Source organism: Tenrec ecaudatus, chromosome 8 (assembly GCF_050624435.1).
Source record: "Tenrec ecaudatus isolate mTenEca1 chromosome 8, mTenEca1.hap1, whole genome shotgun sequence".
NCBI lineage: Eukaryota > Metazoa > Chordata > Mammalia > Afrosoricida > Tenrecidae > Tenrec > Tenrec ecaudatus.
Genome location: NC_134537.1, coordinates 37,750,142 through 37,776,520, shown reverse-complemented (window position 1 = coordinate 37,776,520; position 26,379 = coordinate 37,750,142). Strand labels below are relative to the sequence as shown.

General features: G+C 49.6%; 1 protein-coding gene across 1 annotated transcript in view; it reads left to right on the top strand.

Annotated features, from left to right (window-relative positions):
• TMEM44 (transmembrane protein 44) overlaps positions 1-19,394 on the top strand; it is a 35,558-nt gene extending 16,164 nt beyond the window's left edge. The window contains exons 9-11 of the mRNA XM_075556230.1: positions 3,129-3,287; positions 16,629-16,661; positions 18,679-19,394. Of these exons, the coding sequence (XP_075412345.1) occupies positions 3,129-3,287; positions 16,629-16,661; positions 18,679-18,774 (288 nt within the window). The 3' untranslated portion in view covers positions 18,775-19,394. The remainder of the gene's footprint in view (positions 1-3,128; positions 3,288-16,628; positions 16,662-18,678) is intronic.
• The last annotated feature ends 6,985 nt before the right edge of the window (positions 19,395-26,379 follow it).

Genomic DNA, 26,379 nt, shown 5'->3' with positions numbered 1-26,379 from the left:
GAGATTGTTGTTGTTGTGAAGGGTTAGCAAGTTGGTTCCAACTCATAGCGACCCTTTGTGTAACAGAATGAAGCCCTGCCTGGCCCTGCACCGTCCTCACAACTAGTCTCATTTTGAGCCCATTGTTGCAGCCACTGTCCATCCATCTCCTCGTTTTCGCTGCCCCTCCACTTTACCAAGTACGATGTCCTACTCCAGGGACCGCGCTCTCCTGACACCAGGTCCAAAGTACATGAGGTGCAGCCTCACCATTCTTGCTCTTAAGGAGCATTCTGCTTCTACTTGGTTTTTTGGCAGTCCGTGCCACTTAGAGTATTCTTCTCCCAATACCACATAGATCAAATGCATCGATCCTTTTTTGATCTTCCGGAGTCAATGTCCAACTATCACATGCATATGAGGCAATCGAAAATACCATCGCTTGGGTCAGGCTCCCCTCAGTCCTCAAAGTAATGTCCCTGCTTCTCAACACATTAGAGAGGTGTCCTGCAGCAGAATTACCCCATACGACGGCTTGCTTGATCTTTGGACTACTGTTTCCTGGTGCATTCTTCATGGATCTGAGTAAGACAACATCTTTGGCAACTTCAGTCTTTTCTTCAATGATCATATTACCCATCGGTGCAGTTGTGAGGATTTTGGTCTTCTTGACAGTGAGTGGTAATCCACACTGAAGGCTGCAATCCTTGATCTGCATCAGCAAGTGCTTCAAGTCTCCCCACTTTAAGCAAGTGAAGTTGCATCATCTGCATGCTACAGGTTTCTAGTAAGTCTTTCCCTAATCCCAACAGCTCAGTCTTCATCATGTAATCCAGTTTCTTCAATGGTGTACTCAGCATACGGATGGAACAGTATAAAGAGAGGATACAACCCTGCCGCACACCTTCCTGACTCTAACCCATGCAGTATTCTCTTGTTCTGTTCGCACAGCTGCCCCTGATCCCTGTACAAGTTCCACAGGAGCACCACGAAATGTTCTGGAATTTCCATTCTCAAGGCACTTATCTTTTCCTTTTTTTGTTTTCTGTCTCCTCTTTGGATCCAAACCGGAAAACCACTCACTTCCACCCAGTCACAAGCCTGGCTCATAGTGATCCTACGGGACAGAGGAGAAATGCCGAGGTAGATTCCCCAGAGGACACTATTAGTGGGAGTAGACAGCCTCCTCTTGACCCCACCCCTCGCCAGGAGTGTCTAGTTGACTTAACATCCTCCAACTAGCATCTTCAAAGGGCCGACTTTGCAGCCCAATGTGGAACCAGTATGCCAAAGGGCTTCGTTTCCTCCCATGTTTACTCTTCGGGCCTTGCAGCTGCTGCGACCCAGGCTCTCAGGGAGAATGTGCATTGAACACAGAGTTGGCAGCCGAAGCCACCCCTGCCCAGAGGACCCAGAGGTGCTCAGGGGACTTGGGCTGGAGAGAGAGGTTTTATTGTTTGTTGGTCCTTGGAGATTAAGTGCAAATGGCTGTGTGTGTGTGAAGCTCAAAGACCCAGAGCTTGCCTTTCAAATTAAAAGCTCACTCAGCCAATAAAGGGTCCTAGGGGGATAGAAATGGTTGAGACCTTTACTACCAGCTGACAGGTTGGTGGTTCATACTCACTCGAAAATGTCATGGAGGTCACCTGGCATGAATACCCTCTGCGCACACTCGTACTCTGGGTGCGATGGGGGTTTGTTTTGTGTTTCAGTCATTATAACCCCTTCGTCCTCTGGAGAGAAGGCAGGGAGGTGAGTGGTGGTGGCGAGAAGCCCTCTATGCAGCAGCTAACCAAAACTTTGCACCAAGCGTTTTCAGATTGTGAAATTTCTGAGAAAATAAGAAGGCAGAGATTCATTAAGTTTGTGCATCCAATCCCTGGGTCCTGAGCGATTCCTGCTGGGAGACAGACTCCATGAAGACACCCTCCGGCGTTCCTCTTTCGTGCTCTTGGCCCAGACACCAGCTTGAAGGATTTTGGGTTTTTTTGTAAATAATTGTACTTGACCTCTGTGGCCGCCAGAGGGCGAATGCAGTCAGAGAGAGAGAAAGAGAGAGAGAGTTAGAGAGTTCAGTGGGTGCTGCAAACAATTAATGCTCTGGATTGTGAGCTAAAAGGTTGGGGGAGTGGAGTCCACCAGAGGTACTTCAGAATAAAGGCCTGGTGGTTCTATATTGAAACCAGGCATAGAAAACCCTACGGAGCACTGTTCTGGGATCACCAGGCATGAAAGTCAGTTCACTGGCAACTGTGTGTGTGCATGTGTGTGTTCTAGAGTAAATTAATCTGTGTGTTCTAGAGTAAATTAATCTGTGTGTTCTAGAGTAAATTAATCTGTGTGTTCTAGAGTAAGTTAATCAAGGGTAAATCGAAAAATCCTGCTACCAGGCTGCATTCCTTACATGCATAGGTTTATTCCAAACAAGCGTGGTCCCCATGTCTCAGCTCAGAGGGCGGCTGCCCGCAATTCTCTCCATCGTACACTTGCTTAGTCTCATCAGGGTGTGTCTTCCAGAAAGAAAGGTTCAGACAGTTTAATTCCCACCCAGGTCAGCACCAAAGGTTATGGAGACTGTGTTTTGGGAGCCCTAAGAGTACACAGGATGGTCACACACAAGACAAAGGAGACATGCGCCAGCTAGGAAAGGCCAGCAAAGTGTTCCCCTTGGCGGCAATGCGCTGCTCGTTCTTTGCGGATAGCAGGGTTTTCCTAGGAAATTGTCATTGGGAAACCTCACCCATCCACCCTCCAGCCTGTTCCTGCCTCCTCAGACTGGTGCTTCCCCTCAAGATCAAAGAACACAATGTGGGTCCCTGGAGGACGCCCAAACTGCCAGTTTGATGTGGTGCGGATGGAAGGGCCCAGAAGGGTTAGAGAAATTCAAACACAGGCCTTCAGAGGTGAACAGACCGCAAGCGAGGCCATGTTGACAAGCGACGGCGTCACCGGGTGACGTTTTTGTTGAGCACGTTTCTGTGAGGTTGTGGCAGTACTGGGTGGACGTGGGGACTGTGCAGAAGGCCGCACAGTAAACGGGGATTGCGGCTGCCCCTGCGAGGCGGACGGGGGTAGACTTTGTAAATATGTGACCCTCCCAAATCAGGGATGAGTCCACTGTCCGTCTCTGCCCTTTGCGCGCATTGCAGGCTGGCTGCAGTGTCACCCGGCTGCCTGGCGACGGACAGATGAGTGCCGGAGACGGCTCCCTGCGGGAGCCCCCGTCCTACCCGCCGGTCCAGGTCATCCGGGCCCGAGTGTCCTCCAGCAGCTCCTCCGAGGTCTCCTCCATCAACTCGGACCTCGAGGTAGGTGGCCGCTGTCGCGCGGGCGCGTGCATGCGCGTGCATGGTGTCCCCGCTTGCCCCTGTGCTTGCTGCGCCCACCGCCAGCCCCAGCGGCGGCCCTGCAGGCCGGAGACTGCATCTACGTGCAGGCCCGCGGGTCTGCGCTAGCTCGCGACCCACACTTTTCCAAGGTCATTTCTGGCCAGGAGAAAACACGCCATGGTGTCTGGGCTTGAAGACGCCCATGCACATTCCAGTCCTGCAGAAAGAAATGAGGGAACGAAACAAAACACATCTCAATGCCTCCCGCATCGATTTGCCTATGGAAACGTCTTTCCCCGTTAGTTCCCAAAGGCTGCTGTAAGAAGGTACTATCGACTGCCTGACTTTAAACCACAGGAATTTCTTATCTCACAGTCCTGGAGGTTCAGCATCCTAAACCAAGGTCATGGCCAGCCAGAGGCTCGGAGTGGAGAGCCCGTGCTGTGCCTCTCTCCTGGTTCCTGGGGGTTCCATGAAAGCCTTGGCTTGTGGTCACAGCGCGCCAGTCTCTGACTCTGTTGTCAAGTGGGGTTCTCCCAGTGTCCTCTTAGAAGGGCACCAGTCATGTTGGATTAGCCCCCCGCCCCCCAATTACACGTAACTAATTGACATCTACAAAGACCCTCTTTCCAACTAAGATTACACCCCAGGTACTGGGGGCTAGCACTTCGACATGTCTATTAGAGGGACACAGTTCCCTCCATGTGCTCGGCACGCCCTGAGGAGTGTGAGCTCGACCTTGTTGCACCAGTAGGCTTGTACCTGAGAGGTAAATTGAGGCACGGGATCACTGAAAGGTAAACCGAGGCACAGGGAGACGGGCAAAGATAACTGAAAGGACAAAGAGAAACGGAAATAGCTTTATTAGAGGGGAACTCCTGGGCGAGGCCCCATGGTTTCGCAAGTAGCCCAGGGGAGTCTCGGGCTTTGCCCGGGGTCTGGGGTTTCTAAAGGAAAATGGGGAGGGTGGGGTCCACGCTGCAGCAGCAAGGTTTATGGCCCAGGATGTGGTTGATCAGCTCTGGCAGGCAGGTTCTCAGGGAGTCAGGCATTCTAGGTATTGTTCTTTGGTCTCCTCATTTCAGGGGCGGCTGCTGACCTCTGGGGGCATGCAGGGAAGCGGGGCCCTGGCCTGCTTCTGCTCAGTCCAATCAGTACCTTGGTGGGCTCTGAGTGGACACCAGCCTGCCTCCTTCATTAGCCTCACCTCCCTTTTTATTTTCGAATCTGTGAGCAAAACACAGTCTGCCTTTTGGGTGCCACCGATGGGCCTGAGCTATCCTCTTTTGGTTCTCCGCTGGGACACCCAGTTGTGTTCTCTGTGCGTGAGGAAGTGTCCTTTGGGCTGCGGCGAGGAGGGGTGGACACTAGTCTATCAGCAGCATGTGGCAGCTGCCCTTTGAGAAGAGAACGAACTGCCCTGCATTCGGGCTGTGTGTCTCTCCTGGTTGTTTGGTGTGAAATGATGGTTGTGTGAGATTGCTCAAGTGGGTCAGACCTCGGTTCTTGACTTCGCATGACAAAGAATCCACTCCAAATCCTGGTTTGTAATCAAGTGAGTTTGTTTTTTTTTTCACAAGAGAAAAGCTTGTAGTTAGTTCAGGGATCGTTTGCTGGCCTTACGAGCGTTTTCCAGTCCAGTCTGTTGGGGCACCACGCCCTGGCCCCAAAGTCCACTTTCAGCATTCCCTAGGGACCTTGCCACTCCATTCCCCTGCTGTTCCGCTGCACTCCCCCAGTGCTTTGCCTCGGTGTGGTGGGATCAGGTCAGGTGCAATTCCCACACTGTGTCTCCGGTGCAGTCCCCTATATCGCCCTTAGTCACTGATTGGCTTCATTTCTCATAGTGGGGCCAGCCATGTTGTTCTCTCTGTGTCAAGTGAGTTTTTATGAAGGACATGCTACTTGAGGGAAGGGTGCCAAGCTGCGTGGTAGTGGCGTGGAAGTTCACAACTGGACACGAGCCACCTCGTGGAACTGCACACCACACGTGCGGAACTGAGGCCAGAGAGGGGGGTGCAGGAGCCGGGTAAAAAGAGACTAGGGGCAAGGTAAAAAGAGGCCGGCCTTCCCGAAGCCAGGGTATTTCAAACCTCTGGCTGGGGAGGCATGGTTAAAGGTATTGGTTGACTCCATTGGCTGAATGAAGCTCACCTGGGTGGGGTCATGAGCCTGGGCTGTGCAGGTGCACCGCCCACCTGGCTTGGGGCCTGAATTTGAGCATGCCCAGTTCGGGAGTGGGTGGTGTCTTCATGGGTGGCTGATGCTAGCCTGATTCCCTTCCAACTAGGGGCCTGTAACCCCCTGTCTCCAGCTCCCTAACAGTAGTAGCAAATGATGGTGGATATTGAGTTTAGGGAGTTGTCTTAATGGCATTATTTGGCAAAAATAAACAATTGGGTCCTTAGTGAGCCTCCCAGCCTCACCGAACTTCTTCTACACTCTGAAATCCGACGGACCGAAGGTCACTAGTCTGGGGGGGGTGGGGGTGGACATCTAGATTCATTCCTGTGGGGTCCTGCCCTCACCTCAGGCACTCATCCTACCCTCGCCTGCACTGTTACCCCTTCCCAGGCCCAGGGGGCTCAGCTCTGGGGGCTCCGCCCAGCCAGGCTCTGCGTGGGTGCTTTAGGAATAGATCTTCATCTGACTCTGCCTGCGCCACCTTGGTTCCCTTGAACTCTGTTTTGAGCCAGACCGAGACCCGAGTGGGGGTGGTCAGCCTTGTGCCCTGGAGTCTTTGACCCAGTTTCAGATTTTGTAGGACAGGCAGGGCCGGGGACTCCGGAGCCAGGCATCTTGGCAGAGATCCAGCGAGGAGGGGGTGGGGTGCGCGTCAGCCGAGCGGCCTCTGCGTTGAGAGGGGACAGTGAGGTCTATGCGGCCGGCCGGGGTTGCTGTGCAGGCGGGCAGGGAATCACTCTGGCCTCACCCTTCTCAGAGGTAAGGATTGGCCGGTGAACCTGAAACATTCAGAAACTTGTCTCCACCTGCTACCGGCCAGGTCTCCACTTTGTAGTCATTCTTCTTGTGCTTTCGGTCTCAGACAACTGGCTGTCCAGAGAAGTGTGTCCTTCCAGATGTAAACTGTTCACTTCTGAGGTCTGTGGGGGCTTGTGGCACATTCAGTCATTCTAAATGCCCACTCTCTGCACCAAGGGAGCAGGAGCAGGCAGGCAGTCCCTCCACCCAGCACTGCCTCTCACTCTCCTCACCTGGCGGGGCAATGGGCCAGGGCTGTGCGTTAGGGGAGACTGTGAGAACCGGCAAAGGAAAAGACTTGTTTCATAGGAGGCCTAAAGATTGCTGTTCCTTTTAAAGTTTCGTTTTCTTTGCATTTCTGGAACTCAAGCAAAGATTGAGTCTGGCTATGTGAGGAGCACGTGTTTAGCCCTTTGTTCCTTCCCAGTCCTTTGTGCTTCCCAGCAGTGCTGTCTGTAGTCCTGGTAACAGACATGGTGCAGAGCAGCCGTGACTTATGGCTGGTGCAGGGGGGTGTGTGCATGAGGGGGTGGGGGGAGTGTGCTCCTGTCTGGGGAGGTGGAGAGACACAAGAACAAAGGCAAAGTTCAGACCACTCTGTGTGAAGAGGTTCCAGCCCCAGACCTATATGTCCCTGCTCCTTTTGTGCCTTCCCAAAAACAAACTCACTGTGTTAGTCTGGGTAGACTAGAGAAACAAATTCCTAGACACCCATATGTGTATAAGAAAGAGCTTTAGATACAAGAGAGGTTGAGTATTGAGAAAACATCCCAGGCCAGTCCAGATCAAGTCCATAAGTCCGATATTCGCCCATATGGCTGATACTAATCTATAAAGTCCTTTCCAACTCATGAAACACATGCAATGGTGCTGAATGCAGGAAGATCACAGGCCAGTGGGTGGGAAGTCTTGTGGATCCAGTGGCGTTGTAATCATCTCAGTGCTGGCAGGGGTCCTCATGTGGCTTCTCTGGCTCCAGAGGTCTGGCTCCATCAGCCTCTCTCCATGTGTCTTCTCCACAGGGATGTCTCACAGGGAGTGAGGGTGTCCTGCCTCCAGCCAGCTAGTTATCTCCTTAGCACCTCCAAATAGGTCATCAAGCTGCGATCTGATTGACAGGCTGAACTCCAAGCCTTCACTCCTAGCCTCAAATTGACAGCAGATACATTAACTGCCGCACTCACTGTCATTAAGTAAATGCGGGCGCATAGAGACCCTGTAGGACATGGTGGAACATCCCCATGGGTCTCCAAAACTGCATCTTCACGGGAGTAAAAGGCTACATCTTTCTCCCATGTTGTGCCTGAGGCTCCTGAGAAGCAAGACTGCTTGTTCTCTGACCAAACTCTGCTCTCTGCACCAGCACCCAGGGCAGTCCCTCTTGGACTTTGCCATTCTTAAAGCCAGGTCATTCTCTGAAGGGTGAAAAATACGTGTGCTTCTGATGTTAAAAGTGCTAATTTTAGGGGGGGAAATGACCTGCACATAAGAATGGAGAAAGCCCGTGCATTCCCATGTGGGGCCTGGCCTCTGCCCACATCTGTTTTCTCCCTGGGGAGGCCGAGCTGCCTGTCATGAAACAGGCCAGTGAATCCACCCTGAAATGTTGGAGGCGGTCAGCTGGGCCTCTGGGCTCCCAGAGGAGAAAGGCCTGTCCAGAGAGCCAGCACAGACCTGGGGGCAGGTGCACACAGGCCTGGCTTCTCCTCACACCTGCCGGCTGCCCTGGACCTGGCTGGGCCCCCATGTGTTCGGTGGTCCCTTCTGCACAGTGGGGACCGTCAGCCCTGTCCTTCTGGTATCCCAGAGGGACTCTGGGGATCCAAGGACAGTGCTGAGGGTGCGTCGCAAGCCCTGTAGACACAATACAAGGCCGTGTCTTAGAACACTGGCTGCAGGTGACCCCCTGAGTGCAGAGCCTGTTACTATGTGGCACCCCTTCACGTCCCTGGACCTGTCTGCAGGTGGAGGGAGGTGTGGACCCACGAGGCTCTGCGTGAGAAGGAGCTTAGAACTCTGGTCAAGTCAGTGCTCATGAGGAAACTCCAGCTTTGGGTTGGGCCCTCCTTAAAGTTCCATGGAGCAATGTGGCTCTTGTGTTGTCGGAGGAGGTTAATTGCACTGCGTTAAGTCTTAGAAATGAAATGACTTTCATCCAAAATACAGAAAGGGCAAGCCACCAGCTAAACGGCTCGGTTACCTTGATGGCGCAGCAGCCCAGGGCCCTGTGAACAGAATCTGCTCTGAGCCCGCCCTCCAGCCGCCTCAGTCCCTCAGCAGTTTCCAGTCTTGCCACTTGGGTCTGTGTGGGAGCTCTTGACTCAGCTCTCTGCCTCGGCCTCTCCTTCTTTGTCGCAAAAGCAAGCAAGCAAGCTCACTGCCAAACAGTCGGTCCGGAGCCCCCCTGTCCTGTGCTACACAGAATGCCAGACAGGCCCTCCCAAGGCCTGACGCCAGCCCTGCTGCTCCCCTGCTCGAAGGCCCACTGTGACTTTGTGCCGCTTCAAAGCCCAGCCTCCTCAGCCTGAGCCCCAAGACACTGGACCCTCTGCTCCTGGGCCAGCTCTTCCTTCTCTTGGCTGGGAGCCAGGCTGGCCTCTCCCTTTCTGAGTTCTTAGGCTTAGTGTTCCATCTTCTCCACCTGTCCTTCAAGGTCCTGGCCAAATCCTCTTGCCTCCAGGAAGTCTGCTCTGACCGTCTGGGTAGGGCTGCCAGATTTAACAGCATAAGAAATACAGGACAGCCACGACACTTGAATGACTGGACCGTCAATCATTTTTCCAGTGTGGATTCATCTGGAGTGTTGAGCTGTGTTTTATCTGGCCCCTCCACCCTGAACTGCACTTGACCGGCCCCCTGCTGGTCAAACTGCTTCCTCAGTACCTTTGACAGCAGTTTTCCTCCCGAAAACTCCAGCGCCCAGCCTTGGTTGTTTGGGCCTTTCTCGCTGAGTGGTCCCGGGATCAGGCCTGAAGGTAGTCTTTATTTCTCATGTTCATTCCCCTGTCCCCACTGCTGCCAGTCACACCTGTAGACCGCTCTGCTCCTCAGGGCTGTTGCCGTCAACACACACGCACATACACGCACACACACCTTGGAATGTCCCCACTGCTGCCAGTCACACCCGTAGACCGCACTGTTCCTCAGGGCTGTTGCCGTCAACACACACGCACACACACGCACACACACACACACACACACACACACCTTGGAATGTCCCCACTGCTGCCAGTCACACCCGTAGACCGCACTGCTCCTCAGGGCTGTTGCCGTCAACACACACGCACACACATGCACACACACACACCTTGGAATGTCCCCACTACTGCCAGTCACACCCGTAGACCGCACTGCTCCTCAGGGCTGTTGCCGTCAACACACACGCACACACATGCACACACACACACCTTGGAATGTCCCCACTACTGCCAGTCACACCCATAGACCGCACTGCTCCTCTGGGCTGTTGCCGTCAACACACACGCACACACATGCACACACACACCTTGGAATGTCCCCACTACTGCCAGTCATACCCATACACCGCACTGCTCCTCAGGGCTGTTGCCATCAACACACACCACCACCACCACCACCACCCCTTGGAATGTCCCTGAAGTGAAGCTGTGTGTGCTCTGGAGAGGCAGACTCTCCTTGCTCGTTGATCTGATCTCGTCCCGACTGCCTAGAGAAAAGTTTGAGCGGCTGACTCCCCAGAGCCACCCGCAAGGAGGGGACTCGGCTGCCAAGCCACTCCTGCGCACCAGCACTTCCCAGCCTAGTAAACATTTTCCCCTCTCACCCATCCGCTCCCTACCCTACAACAGCCCAGGACAACAGGCAGTGCAGGGAGCACAGGGCAGTTCGCACAAAGAAGGGAGTCCTCCTGGCACAGTGGCTAACCAAAACATTAGCGGTTCAAATCCATCAGCTGTTCCTTAGGAGAAAGATGGGGCACTTGGCTTAGATTACAGCCTTGGGAACCCTGTGGGGCAGAGGAGAGAGCCCTAGAGGCCCCCAGAAGTCAGGCGTGCCTGGATGGTAGTGGGTCTTTAGAGATGAAGCAAGAAAGCCAGACGGGGCGAGGCCATGCCTGACCCCAGAGCAAGTGCTATGGAATTGTTGTGTAGCTAAGCCTGTGAAGTAGGCTTAAAAAAGAAATCGGAGGGACGAGGTTTTAAGTGCATATGGTGTCATGCTTAAAAGTCTGAAAGATACCAAGTCAAAAGGAAATTGCTTTGCAAAGTCTAGGCAAGAGCCGAAGCTAATGGGTAGTAAGCCAGTCTGAAAGGAACCATCAGCTCGGGTCCAACAGGCTCAGCTCCTGGGAAAACAGCTTCCCCCAGAGTGTTAGAGGAAGTTTAAACTAAAAAGTAACCATACTTCCTCAATGACTAAGGCATACCCCAAATCTTCAGGAACAAAAGCAGTAACCACATACCCTGAATTACAGTGTTGGCGAAGAATATTAAAAATCCTGTGGACTGCGAAGAACAAATGCATTTGTCTTGGGAGTACAGCCAGAATGCTCTTTAGAGGGGAGGATGGCGAGATTTTGTTGCAAGCACTCGGACACTTCATCAGGAGTGACCATCAACAACAGCAACAAAAACTCTGCCACCAAGTCGGTTCCGACTCACGGCGACCCTATAGGACAGGGTAGAACTGTCTCTGTGGGTTCGCAGACTGTAACCCTTTATGGGATTAGAAAGCGTTCTCCTGAGGATTCAAACTGCTGGTCTCCCCACGTGACACACTAAGCCACTAGTACTCCTCATGGGAAGAGAGCAGCCCCTGGAAAAGGGCGGCATGCTCGGTCTGGATGGACGGCCGTACTAAGTGTGAGGCTGGTGCAGGACTGGGCAGTGTTTCATTCTGTCCTGTCTAAGGTCGCTATGAACCAGAACCAATTCAAGGGCATTTATCAACAGCCACCACAGTAGCCCGGGGCTCAGGGGTACACCGTGATCTCAGAAGCAGGAATACGTATGCTGCGATAAACAAGGCAGATTCCAGTAGTTCGTGCTGTGGCTTCCAGAGGTGATGACCATGATCCTGAGGGTCATTGAAGGACATGAGAGACTCACATGATGTGTTAAGAGAGAAAAGCCATTTGCACAATTTGGTCATATACATAAATAGCCATGGAGTATTCAGTACATGTTCGTATGTTTATAAACTGAAACAGGACAGCTGCTGCCCATGCGTGCAGTAGAACTGGCTCAGAGGTTTTGCAGGGGATCCTTCAGAGGGGTCTCTAGAGGGCTTTAAACTCCCAGCCTCTCCGTTAGTAGTCAGGTGCTGAACAACGGTGTCTCACCAGACCAACCGAACTCACTGCCATCGAGCCAATGCTGACCATAGCGACCCCCTGTGGGTTTCTGAGATTGTAACTCGTTATGGGAGGAGAAAGCCCAGTCTTTCTCCTGCGGAGTTGCTGGTGCCTTCGAACTACCGGCCACGCGGATCACAGCCCTCAGTGAGATCGCCTCTGTGGACATCTGAGGAATCCCTGGGTGACACCAAAGAGAAGCCCTGGTGGCGTCGCCAGTTGGAAAGCACCAGCAGCCCTCACAGTTGCTATTTCCAACTCCTGGTTGCAGCGGCTGCGCCCGTCCATCTCTCCCCGACTCTCCACTGAACCAAACAGGATCTAGAAGCTTTTTTCTGTAAGGAACAAACCTGTTTCCTTCTCCGAATGGAGCAAAAACTTTCCATGTTATTTCTTTGTAGTTTTAGCGGTAACTGAGGCAACCGACACCTCAGTTACAAAGATGTGAGTTAACAGTACTTCTTAGGCACCTTGCTTTAAAACTTAGAAAAAGGGAAATCCTGATGACTCACCACTAGATGGCGCTTTCATAAAAATTTTAACCTTTTCTGAAGCTGAAGATTCAGGACGTTCCCTAATTTCATTTCTTCTGTTCTTTTAAAAAAATCATTTTATTGGGGGCTCTTATCACAATCCATACATACATCCATTGTGTCAAGCACATTTGTACATATGTTGCTATCCTTTTCTAAACATTTTTTCTACTTGAGCCCTTGATATCAGCTCCTCATTACCCCCTTCCCTCCCCCGTGAACCCTAGAAAATTTATAAATTATTATTTTTTCATGTCTTACACTAATCATTGTCTCCCTTCACCCACTTTTCTGTTGTCCACCCCTCGGGAGTGGTAGTGGTGGTGGTGTTATATGTTGATCATTGTGATTGGTTCCCCCTTCCAACCCCTTACGTTCCCCTTCTACTCCTGCTATCTCTATTCTCATTATTGGTCCTGAGGGTTTTATCTGTCCTGGATTCCCTGTGTTGTGAGCTCTTACCTATGTGTAACCATGGTGTGTAAGATGTTGACATTAGAGGGAACTGCCAAGGGCTTACAGGGATGCATTGTACTATATTTGCCACTTTTATGTAAATCCAAAATTATTCCAAAATAAAGTTTATATGAAGCTAAATAGCAAGTAAGTAAATAGGCTCAGAGTTCCCCCAACAGGATTAAAATGAAACTAGGGGGTCGGGAGGGGCAGGGGGACTTATACAACCAGGGCTGCTTGCGTCCAGACCAAGGAATTCATTTTGACCCGTTACTGTGCACTGGACTGTAGGCTGTATTGGGTCTCACTATAAGTGGTTCCACTATTATTTTTTATGTTCCAGGATCCAAAATGCATTTCATGAAATATTGTAACAAACAAAGCAACCACCTACTCACACACTGTGGTAACTACAAATTACCACTTGTGTTTTGCAAGAGTATAGGCATGTACAGTTGTGACGGTGAGCTTTTGGGTCAACTAGACCTAAGAAGACCCAAATCCTCACAACAGGACCAATAGACAAGATCATGACGCGTGGAGAAAAGATACAGTTGTCAAGGGTTTTGTCCTGCTTGGCTCCACAATCAACTCTCACGGAGGCAACAGTTCAGAGATCAAAGGCCTGTTTTCTTAGGTAAATCTGCTGCCCGAGACCTCTTTAGAGTATCGAAAAGCAAGGGTGTCCCTTTGAGGATTAAACCCAGCCATGGTATGTCCACGTGCGTCATATGCGTGTGAAAGTTGGACATTGATTGAATGAGGAATAACAGAGAAGAATCCGTGCACTGGGATTATGGCCCCGGTGAAGAATCGGGAAAGTGCCGTGGAGTGCTAAAAGAGACAAACCAATTTGGTTGGAAGAAGTGGAGCTTTGGACATGTCGTCAGGAGAGACGAGTCCTGGAGAAGGACATCATGCTTGGGAAAGGCCCTTGAGGAGATGGGTGACCCCATGGCTGCAACAAGATCAGGCACAGGAGCAGTTGTGAGCAGAGCATGGACCGGGCGCTGTTCCGTTCTGTTGTGCACAGGGTTGCCGTGGGTCAGCGCCAACTGGATGGCACCTAACAATAGACATGCCTGGGTACCTGGGTAAAGGAAGGGGTGGAGACCTTTCTATCAATCAAGTGTCAGCCTAATGACACCTCCTTGGGGTTTGGCCTTTTGTATAAAGGACACCCTGAGCACAGCTGACCTCTCTTGCCCCTTTGCATTCTGCTGGAGCCGATTCTTGCATCTGATTGGTCAATCTCCTGTTGTGTCACCTGCCAAGCCCAGGAGCCTTCAGCAGACTGCTGACCTTGGATTCGTTCAGCTGACCTCTAACTCATTCAACTCTGCATCCACCAGCCTATGGCCCTCCAGCTTCGTCTTCCGGTCGCTGTTTCGTCAGCTTCCACAGCAACATGAGTCACAAGAGGCCTCTGGCTTACATTTGACCTATGGTCTTGAACCAACTACCTACTTTTACGATTGTGTAAACCATTCCTTAACATAAAGCTCTTTCCTCTGTACATGCAGACACAAGCGTCACTTGTTTTGCTTCTCTAGAGAACCCAGCCTAACAAATTTGGTACCAGGAGTGGTTCTAGAGAAACAAAATTATAAATAGTTCTCTAAATTGGTTCTCAAGTCTGATGAGGCCTAAAGCACTGAGAAATCAGCCTCTGTTGGTGTAAGTACAGACAGGTCTGTCACGATTAGTAAAAGGGTCCTGTTATTCATGATATGAGGTGGCAAAGCTGATACCCCTCAGCACGACCAATAGATGGAGTGTGGGTGAGAATTGAGGCCCTGGGTAATCAGGTTGGATATCTTTCCACTATTTTGACAGGATGAGAAGCATAGGGGAAGCTGGTTGGTTGGTACTACACACAGAAAACTGGAAGGAAAGAGATGCACTCAGAGCATCAGAAGCGTACCTCAAAAGTCCAATAAAAGACCCCAAAGCTTCTACTTGTACCACGAGAGAGGACTTTATCTCTTCTAGTAACAGACTGGCTATTGCTGAAAACCAAACCCAGAATCTTACCACATGAGTCTCTGAATTACAATGGCCGCTGAATTTGCAACCTAGAAATGTGCCTGATATTAAAGAGAGCACTGACTGGAAAGAAACAGACCCCACAACTTGGGATAGGGACATAGGGGGTCGATGTTGCAGACGATGGAGACACTCAGCCCTGAGATTTCACTGAGTCACCAGCAGCAAGGCTCCCATCTGAAGAGATTAATCACTCTCAATAAACCCCCACTCACACGGAGATTAGCCCAACTGTGCTCACATGTGGATTTATGATGCGGAAGAATCCACTCGTTGGCACCTACAACAGGTATGTGAAGTGCAAGTGGATTAAGAGCAGGCTGTGGAGCCTGGAGCTTGCCCTTCAAGAAACTGAGTCAGATCCCCTTACAGAAGGGTCGCAGGGAGGAGACGAACCAGCCAGGGTGCAGTGTAACAATGATGAAACATACAACTTTCCTCTAGTTCTTAGATGTTTCCTCCCGCCACTATTATGATCCCAATTCTACCTTACAAATCCGGCTAGACCAGAGGATGTACACTGGTACAGATAGGAACTGGGAACACAGGGAATCCAGGACAGATGATCCCTTCAGGACCAGTGGTGAGAGTGGCAATACCGGGAGGGTGGGGTAGAAAGGGGGAACCAATTACAAGGGTCTACATATAATCCCCTCCCTGGGGGATAGACAACAAAAAAGTGAGTTGGACAAAAAAGAGACGTTGGACAGTGTAAGACATGAAAATATAATAATTTATAAATTATCAAGGGTTCATGGGGGTGCGGGGAGGAGAAAAATGAGGAGGTGACACCAAGGGCTCACGTAGAAAGCAAATGTTTTGAGAATGATGATGGCAACAAATGTACAAATGTGCTTGACACATGGATGGATGTATGGATTGTGATGAGTTATACGAGCCCCCAATAAAATGATTAAAAAGAACCTGAGTCAGACATATTTGAGATTTAGGGTGGGACTGACCATGTAGTAAATGCTGATTCAACATGGATCTTGACTGATAGCAAATTCCCAATATTGGCAAGGTGAGGAATTGTATCTAATTTTATAATTTGAGTTGAATCATGTCAGCCATGTGGTTACTAAATAAGAGAGCTGTTATTATGTTTTCTCTTAGTTGTCAATTGCTGCTGTAACAGAAGTACCACAAGCGGGTAGCTTTATCCAACAGAAATCTAGTCTCACACAGTATAGGATTTCAGCGTACAGGCTCCCGGAGAAGACTTTCTGTCCCTGGTGGCTCCAAGGTTCTTGTTTCCGAGCTTTTGCTCCTGGGCAATCTTCATGAGACTTGCCATCTCTCTTCCCCAATTCTTTTGCTTGCTTGTTGGCATAGTAGTTACATGTTGGGTTACATGCAAGGTCAGCAGTTCGAAACCACCAGCCACTCTATGGGAGAAAGAGGAGGTTTTCTACTCCCATAAAGAGTTACAGTCTTGGAAACCCACGGGGGCCATTCTACCCTGTCCTGTAGGTTCATGAGTCACTACAGACTTGACGGAGTGAGTTTCGTTTGTTTGTGTGATCTTAAAAGGTATTGACTACTCAAGACATATCCTACACTAAAACTGCATCGCTCAACTAACATCCACGTCCAGATGGGATGAGGACCACAGGCAGAGAACTAGATAATTACAACACACACTTTGGGAGATGTAATTTCATTCATAATGCTCCTCATAATAATTTCTATTCATTACTTTTAAATCTCTGTAGATTGTCATTTTCTCAAGGAAGGACCTACAACCCTTCATCATAATTATAAGTATCTCCTTGATCATCTAATGAAATTAAGACCTACAGCAGCTGCTGCCTGCCTGCCTGCTTGCTTGCTGAAGCCAGCTGTTGCTTAGCTCCCTGGCACCGTCTGGGGGCCTGCCCCCTGGCTTCCTTGCTGGCACTGAGCTTTGTTCTGTTGTGTGATGGTGGCAAAACATATCCGACATGTGTTCTATCTCTTTTTATTCTGCAGCAAAAGTATTGGGAGGCCCTAAACTCCGAGCAGGTATGGACAATCCTACCGTTTCCGGAGAGATTTCCTGTGGCTTGATCTCACCTCCTGTTTGTTTCCAATCTTTTGCCAAGCCTTCAAGACCTGGAGAGGCAATAGAGATCTTTGCAATGACTGGGCCGCTTTACCTTTTGAAACATTGTTTCATATTGCATTTGTCCCTTCCCTTTTTCAGCATTTGATTTGTTGTTGTTGTTGGGAGCATACACATCAGAACGTTTACCAGTTTCCACATGTACAAATCATTGACACTGAAAGCACCAGGCGAGTTGTACCGTCACCCTGGCCTTCCCTTTCTCGGGTGTGCCACTCCATTTGCATAAATCCCCTACTCCCTGAGCTTCTTCGATCCCATATTGACCTTGAGAGATCACAATGCTTAAGGCAGATATTCTTTCCAAGTTAAGCTAAACTACTTTTTGAGTTTAAGAGGACTTGGTATTTGAAGACTATTTTAGGGCAATAAGTGGGGGTGGGGGGAGGTCATCCAGTCTCATTGCTCCAGAAAGTCTAGATTCCATGAGAATTTAAAATTCTGTTCTGAATACCCCCCCCACACACACACACACACAACCCCCCACCTTTGATCAGGACTCTCCTATAGAATCTTTGATCGAAATGTTCAGTGATGGGAGTCGGGCACCCTTCAGTTCATCTGGTCTCACGTCAAAGGGGACAGCTGTTCTTAGAGGCAGCCAGTTAGTCCCACATTCGGTTTCCTCCTCTTACTTATTGACCATTGCTGCCGATGAAGGGAATATTGCACAGCTGAATGTAATTGCTGCCGATACGATGTACACTTGGAGAAAGTTGTGGTAGGTATTTTAACAATGATTTAAAAAAAACAGATGCCAAGGCTGCTTATCCAGAAGCAGCTACCTCATGGGGCTTAATTCCTTGGTTTGGAGGTTTGGGGTCCAGGTTTCAGGAGACATCCCAGCTAACGGGCACAGTAACATGTTTATTGCTTCTGCCCTACCTCCCCGTTTGCAGTGTAGTACCTGCGGCCAAGAGACCATCTCTATTTGCCTGGAGCAACAGCGGAAGAGGGAGAGTCCGTTAGGGTTTTTATGAGACACCCCCTGGATGGCTGGGAGCGGGTGGGCAGCGGGGGTGGAGAATTAGCACATCAGAAACAGATTTTCAGGGCCCTGCATTCACAGTTCTTTCTGCTTTGGGGGCATTAAAATAAGCCGATATCATAAAAGAATGCTCAGAGAAGAAACAGGATTTGGAACAAATTAAATAACCGCCCGTTAGTGAATTGATGGTCGTGGTGCTGAGAGTAGCTGCAGGGTAGTTGAAGTCAACATGTCCACCCCGTGTCATTCTGAGACCTTGGCCACTGCTGCCACTCCATGCCACCGTTGCCTCTGGTGACAGATGACTGTGTTTTAGGACACCCACCTGTGTCTGAGCAAAGAGTGGATCATCTTTTTTCAAGTCGCCTGTTCACCTGGATTCCAGCAATGTGCTTCCAGCGTCACTGCAAGTTTTCAGACGTTCTGAATAAGAGGCTTTAAAATGTCGTGTGAGAGTTCCACCACGTCAAATGGTTCCCTTGGTTTGGGCAGTCGGTTGGCTGGAGCTAGACCGAACACCCCGAGGTAGCCATCTGTGGAGGCAAGAGTGGGGTCCCAATGTCAGGGCTCTAAGAATCACCGCATCCAGAGCACAGCGCACTGGCAGCAGTTCATTTTGTGACGTCTGAGGTCCCATGAAGCAGAGCCAGCTCCATGGCAGAGAACAACAAAGAATCCCCAGGCAGCCTGTGAAGACACCAACCAAGCCTTAGGTCTCCACCCCAGGAGGACCTCAGTGGGCTCCATGGGGTGGGGCATGGGTGCACAGCATCATCACAGAACATGACCTAGAACATGGGCCTCCACTTGTGCCCTAGAAATGTAGGTCTGGCCAACCCAGCCTGACCTGTTTGTCCCTGTGTCTGGGGATTGTAAGAGATGGGAAGGGCTGACTCCGTGAGGGTACCGCTTGTGTTTTTTCTCCACAGTGGGACCCTGAAGATGTGAACCTGGAAGGGTGCAGAGACCACGTGGAGATGCTCAGATGCCAGGCCCACAGCGGCTCCACAAGCCAGTGGACTTGACCTCTGATGCTTGGCACCTTCTAGAGCCAACAGCACAGAGCCCAAGGGCAGGCCTTTGTCGGGCAGGGAGCTGCCGTCATTGCTGTAGCAGGAGCGAGCACTGCGGGAAAGGCTGCTCGGGAAAGTGAAGACCCAGAACCGGGCTGGTCCGCAGCGGGGCTCAAAGCAGAGCCCAGGCTTTGGGTCTTGTGGTCAGGCCTGGACGTGCCGAGTTTGTTCTGAAGATAAGAAGTTCCAGACCACTCTTTCATTTTTTTATAATTAATAAATATTTTTATTGGGGCTCATACAACTCTTATCACAATCCGTACATACATCAATTGAGCAAAGCACCCTTATACATTCATTGCACTCGTCATTCTCAAAATTCACCTTCCACTTGGGTTCCTGGAATCAGCTCGGTTTCCCTTTTTTTCCTCCTCCCCCTCCCTCCCCGCTCCCCCCTTTCCCCTGGTCCCTTGATAGTTTATAAATAATTATTATATCTTATCTTACACTCCCCGGCGTCTCCCCTCACCAGCCTCCCCCTTGCCAATCTCCCAGAGAGGAGGTTACACATAGATCTCCAAGATCGGTTCACTCTTGCATTGTAGAAATAAAGTTCCACCAAAAGGACATCGGACCCTCTTGTCCTTTTTTGTCCCTGCTTGTGCCAGGACTGAGTTCACCTAACTGATGGCTAGTGTGTCTCCGCAGAGCCCCAGCTCACGGGACCTGTTTGTTTTAGGAGTGGTTGGCCTCGTTCAGAGAGAATCTGTCTATGAGCTACACTCTGGAGGGTTGGTGAAGACACAGACCAAAATGCCTGACTCCTCCTAGGTGTTTCCTTGCCCTTAGCCTCTGTTGTAGCCTGATAATCAGGCTGCGGGGAGAAGGAGCAACAGGAATGACGGGGCCTGGAAGACCCACCGAGCGGTGCAGGGGATTCCCTATACTGGGGAGCACTCATCTTGAGATAAGATGGGCTAATATAGTCTCCGTTGTGCTTCCTGTTATCGGCACTACGAATACATGTAGAAAATGTACTGTGAAAACTATGTGATAGTTCGTGGGGAGCCTGGTGCTAAAGCATTCGTAGACGACCTGCTTCTGGGTCGGGGTTTCGTACGTAGCAGAGCAGCTCCCTCGCTGCGATCTATTGAAAGTCAGCCTTCGACACAAGGGTTTGTAAAAAAAAAAAAAAGAAAACTGTGTGATACATATGAAAGCACAAAACACAATACTTGACTCGAAGTAGACTGTATAGATAAGTCTCCTTCCACTCTATACTTCTTGACGGTTCTGACCACATATATACAAAAAAGATAGTGACCGATTCAAAGGAATCAGATTCACAGCTGGGACGCTGGAGGTTTGCATCCTTGATAACTCTAGTATGTGAATATATCTAGCCCCTGCTTCAGCTTTTCCAAAGAGAGAGATTTCACTGTCTCTCCAATTCGGTCGGTATCATTTAGGGAAGGTTGGATCACTAAGACAAGATGAGGAGGAGTCCTGATGGTGTAGTGAGCTAAGAATTTGACCCTCCAGGCAAACACTGGCTCCACAGGCAAATGCTGCAGTGGTCTACTTGTGTAAAGGGTTTAAAGTCTCAGAAACCCACAGGGGCAGTTCTACTCTGTCCTATAGGGTTGCTATGAGTCAGAATGGACTCAATGGCGGTAGGCTTGGCTTTTTTTAAGATTTTCTTCAAAGCCTCTCAGGGCAGTTCAGAATGCTGAAGAGATTGATGAATGTCATCCAATGGCATGCTCACATCATGGCTTCCAATGGGGCATGGTTTCCCATATCTCCCAGAGACGCTCGACCAAGGCTCCATCTCAAGCTTCGCCACTGAACTCTGCATGATCTTTGTTGAGCTGTTTCCCTTTGGGGGTCAGTCTCCTCAACAAAGTGGGAAAAACAAAAGGCCAGCTTTCTTTTTTCCCATTTATGAATATGCCGGTGAATTTTGCTTACCACACAAAACTGACCTGTCTGTAAACTTGGGAGACAGAGCAATTACATTCGACCAAGTTTCAGATAAACCTTGAATCTAAGTTTCATTATCATAGTTCTGTTTGGATTTTGCTACTATGCATTCTAGACACTTTAGAATTCACCTTTTACCAAGAACCCAGTTTTTATTTCCTGTGACACAAAGAGATCACAGCAATTAACATTTTGAAGACTTGCAGAATCCTTCCAGTTTGGAAAAGCAAAAATTCTCTATATCTCATTTCCAAAGTTGAGGTCTCTGGCATTTTACTTTGGAAGTTTACTTTGCTCAAGCCTCATTCTTGCTAAAACATCTCTTACAATGAAGGCCACAAGAAAGTTATTTTCGACAGTGAGAAAGGAAAAGACCAAACCGGTGTTAGGAATGTCTCAAAAGGATTTTACAACATTGCCAATATTCTTTTTTTCTTTTTCCATCCTTCTTGGTACTGCTGGCCATTCTTCCACTTGACGTCATTCATGTTTGGTTTATGCTTTGGCAGCAGGGCCTCTCTTGAAAGAAAGAACGCAGGGCAGAGGACAGAGTTTAGGAAGCTCTATGCCTAACAAACGCACTGCCAGAGTCATATCCAACTCATGACGCTATAGGGCAGGGTAGAAATGGGTTTCCAAGGCTAAATCTTTGCAGGTGTGGAAAGTCTCATCTTTCTCACCCAGTGCAGCCAGTGGTTGCGAACCGCAGCCCAAGCTGAAACTCATGCGGTACCAGAGAGCATGCCCCAAACCCAAACCCATTTCTGACTCATAGCAGCCTTATAATTGCAGAAGTCCCGGTGGGTTCCAGTCACTGACCTTTGATAGTAGCCCAATGCTTAACCTACTGCATCACCTGGGCTCCTTTATACACAACTGTCTGGTTTACTTCCCAAGGTCGTCACGTGAGAGGGGTGGTCTTAGAAAAGCAATTCAGGAATGGAGCTAGACCAAACGATTTCGAGTTCACTAACCCGGGATGCTTAACGAGGCATCGCGCATGCCAGATATTTAATTCACTGAGCGTGCCTCGTGGATCTGCCTTTGGGCGAGCTCGGCTTCGTTCCGTGGGAAACTGTCCGCGAGCTGCTCTCCGTCCTCGGTCTGCAGGGGTGACTGCAGCGGGTTTGGTCCCTCTCCGGGGTCACGGGCACGCGCCCCGTCGTCAATATCGATTGGCTCATCCACGCTCGTCTCGGCGGGAACGGCAGTAAGGTCCCCACTGTGGGCGCTGCTCAGAATTAAACGCTGGTTCCTCCCTGCAGGAGCGGCAGGACTCCGAGAGCGCAGCGTCCACTCGCGCCGCTGCCCGAGTCCTTCCGGGAGAAGGGCAGGGTGGGCTCTGCGCGTGCGCACTCGCCGCTGGCCGGCTCCGCCCACCCGGGGCGGCCGCTTGGCCGGCTGCGCTGCAGGGTCAGGGTCGCGTTGGGGAGAGCTGCGGGGCAGGCTCGTGTCAACTTCACACCTCTTGGTTTTGAAAGGAAGTGATGGTGCAAGATTATTTCACAGTTGCTAGCGCAACACCCGTTACGGTGCACTATAGACAGTTTTCTTTCAGGCTATTAATTACACAAAATTAAAAAACCGCTTCCAAACACTGCCATTGAGTCGATTTTGATCGATGGCCACCCTAGAGGACAGGGTAGAAGTGTCCTTGTGTGCTTGGGAGAGTAGAAAGCTTCCTCCTAGTGAGCCCGTAGGCCAGGGTAACACTGCCCCTGTAGGTTTTTGAGACTTTTAAACTCTTTACAGGAGTAAAAAGTCTCACATGGTTAAAACTCGCTGCCTTTAGAAAGCAAATGTTTTGAGAATGATGAGAGCAGCAAATGTACAAATGTGCTGGACACAATGGATGGATGTATGGATTGATGGATTGTTATAAGAGTTGTATGAGTAAAAATTAAAAAGTATATTTCTATTAAAAAAAAGAGTTGTATGTGCCCCCAATAACATGATTTTAAAAACAAACAAAAAAACCTGGCTGCCTTGGTAAATTATATATATATATATATATATATATATATATATATATATATATATATATATATATATATATATATATATATATATATATATATATATATATATATATCAAATATACCATTGACAGCCCAAAGAATGGACACATATGTGTTGGAAGAAGTCCAACTAAATGCTACTTAGAAATGAGGCTGGCGAGATTTTATCTCACATGCTTTGAGCAAGCTATCGGGAAGAAGGACCAATCCCTAGAAAGGGATATAACCCTCAGTAAGGGAGAGGACCAGTGAAAACGAAGATATCCCTTCCTGACAAGGACCGACAGTGGCTGCAACAAGAGGTTCGAACACAGCGTGTGCGAGGCTGTCACAGGACAGGCAGTGTTTTGGTTTGCTGTACACAGGGTGGCTATGAGTCGGAACTGACCTGATCCACCCTAACGATGAAAATGTCAATGGAGAAGTAAAAGGCACTGTGTTAGGCTGGGTTGTCTGAAAAAAACAAAAAACAAAACCTGTGCTATATATGTGTAAGAAAGAACTTTCCATCAAGAAATAATCTTATATCAAGAAGACATACTAGCCTAATCCAACTGACATCGCTGGGCCCAATGCTAGCCTGAGCCCTTCTCGGACTAACGTAGCTGCAGGCTGATGCCACGGAAAGGTGAGCCAGATGCAGGAAGGCCACAGAGCAGCAGGTGCACAGTCACGTGGATCCAAAGTTCTTGGAAACATGGCAGGGCAGTGACAGCTCTCAGGGTTGGGTGACCTCATGAGGGGCCACTCCTGTAGGCAGGCACAGGTTCTCAGCAAGCAGGAAGGTGAAGGGGCAGAGAGAGGGGTCCTCCAGGGTCTCTCATAAAAAGGCCACACCTTCCAGGAACCATCATCAGACTGTGACCTGAGAGGCAGTTTGGCTCCATCCCTATATAAAAGCAAGTTGACATAAAAATTAACAGTCATAGAGGTCTACAAAGACTACAAAACACTACTGCAAGAAACTGATGACTACCTGCTTAGGGGGAAAGCATTCTCTGCTCATGTGTAGGCCGACTGAACACGGTGAAAATGCCAATACCACACAAAACAATCCTGATCCCAGTTCCAACAATACCCGGTAAGGAGATGGGAAGATGAGTTCTCAACTTAGATGGACACAGGAAAGAGGCCCCAGAGAGGCCAAACATTATCGAAGAAGTACAAGGTAGGACACCACACATTTCCCAATCTCTGAGCCTACTGGACAGCTGTGTTGGTCAAAACAGCCGGTACTGACATGTGGCAGTTAGATTTTATGTCCACTTGAACTTGCATTAAAGTGTAGTTTTAGAATCCAGTCTGTCAATCACGTTGCAGCCTGATGATGCCTGCTTGGGGTGTGGCCTCTTTATAAGGGAGAAACTCTCTCTCTCTCTCTCTCTCCTTTCACCTTCCTGTTTGTGATGAGACTGTATCTACCTCCAGGGGCAGCCCCATGTGGGGCCACCTGACCCTCAGAGCTGTCAGCACCCTGCCATGTTTTCACTGACCTTGGATACATTCGACTCTGCACCCATTGACCTTGATCTCCCTGCTTCTTGCTTCACCTCCTGGCTGCATGGGCCTGCAGACGTGTGAGTGTGATAGCATTGGACAGATGAACTTGAGTTGGCCTGGGGTGGAATGCCTTCTTGATACAAAGCTCTTTCTTATACACATATGGGTATCATTGATTTTGTGGCTCTAGACAACCCATCCTAATACATGGTACAACAGCAGACACACGGACCAATGGAATAAAACTGAAAATCCATCCAAATATGGGCAGCTGATCTTTGTAAATTGGCTGAAGTCATTACATGGAGAAGAGATCATCTCCTTAGCAGATGGTGCTGACAAAACTGGATAACCACCTGCAGAAAATGAAACAAGATTCATACCTCACCCCAAACACAAGACTAACTCAAAGTGGATCTGGGAATACATATTTAACCCGAAACTACTAAGCTATTGGGAGAAAACCCAGAGACAAATCTAGGGGTCTCAATTTATGCCATAAATAGACATTTCACAGACCCCATCCCGGAGTACCATGCCTTAAAGGCAACATACTGGCAGGGAGCAGTGAACTAACAGAGAGGACGATGGGGCTGGGCACAAGCTGAGCTATGTTGAGCCCCTCCCCTGAAGAATGCAATACAGAGGACGGCACTGTAGATATAACCCGGGGAGAGTGGCGGGTCTGTCCAGATCACATGGTGCAAACTAAGAGGGAAAGAGAGAAAGAGAGCAGACCTCATCATGGGCCACCAAACCCATGGACAACATCCCTGCTAGGACCATCCAATGCACAGAGAGGACCCCATCACGAGACACGACTCCCCCTCGCTGATCCGATCCGTAGTGCTATGGGGGACAGCACTGGAGACTGCGGAAAGTGTGCCCGGTCTGCCACACACACAGGGGGCGGGGGATGCGAAGGGAGCGCAACAGGGCAACAAAGGGAGCAAGGTAACACACTCCCCCAGGAATCCTGAAAATAGACTTCTGACTCAGGGGGTAGGGCTTGTCACCTCATCAGACCCGATTGGAAAACATTCATAAGGGTCAGCAGACAGACCTGGAATTCTGGGAGGTTTTTGTTTTTTCTTTTTTTCGTTGACGCTGTCTATCTATATAAGATAGGCAGGACAAACAATCCCGAGGAGAAAACCATGGGACCCATGGTCCTGGGGGGCATGGAAAAGTAGAGGACGGGGAGCCAACAAACTCAGGGATACGGGAACAACAAGAGATCTAAACCTGATGGTGAGAAGAACATATTGTGCCTGGTGAGGTTTGCTCAAGATCAATGTGCCTGAGAGGAATTACTGAGAGCTGATTGGAGGGTGAACCTACCGGTAATAATGGGATAGGAGGAAGGTGAAAGGAAATCGAGAAAAGAACTAGGAGGCAAAAACTATTTATGGAGGTATAGCTATAGTTCTATATATATGTAAATATATTAATTTATGATGATAGGGATAGAGGTCAATGTACAGATGGACTTGGGCTTCTACTCAAGGCCTCCCTAAACACAAGAACACTTTGTTCTGAGAACCCGACCCTCTTTCATACTCACCTTCCAGCCGAATTTGAAGTGTTTGCATATCCATACAGAGAAGAAAGCATCTAAGTAACAGTGATGGAAACATGTGTCTCCCTGCCAGCAGAGCCCGGTGAAGGGAACCAGGGAGCCCAGGGTGGAAATGGGGCATATTGACAACCAGCAGCCATCAGAACCAGTGGCACGGAACCATTTTTGTTTGTGTGCACCGTGAATAGAAAATGAGCTTGCTAGGTAAACGTTCACCTGAAGCACAATCAAATGTTTGTTTTTCAAGTGAATGAGATTTATTTCTAAACTTGCGATTCAAAGTGGGGAACACACTGGTACCAGCCACCCATGGACAAAAGTTGGGATGATTATGTGAAATGAAGAAGACCGCATAGCCTATAATCTTGTTCGTAAGGAATGGACAGGAGGGGGACTCTGTAGGGCCAGGGGTGGAGGGCGGGAGCGAGGAGCTGAGAGCTAAAGGGCCTGAGGTTGTTTTGAGATGATGAATGTGCTTTTACATTCACTGAGCCCTCATGGCGTAGTGGTTACGCTCTGCACTGTTAGCTACAAGGT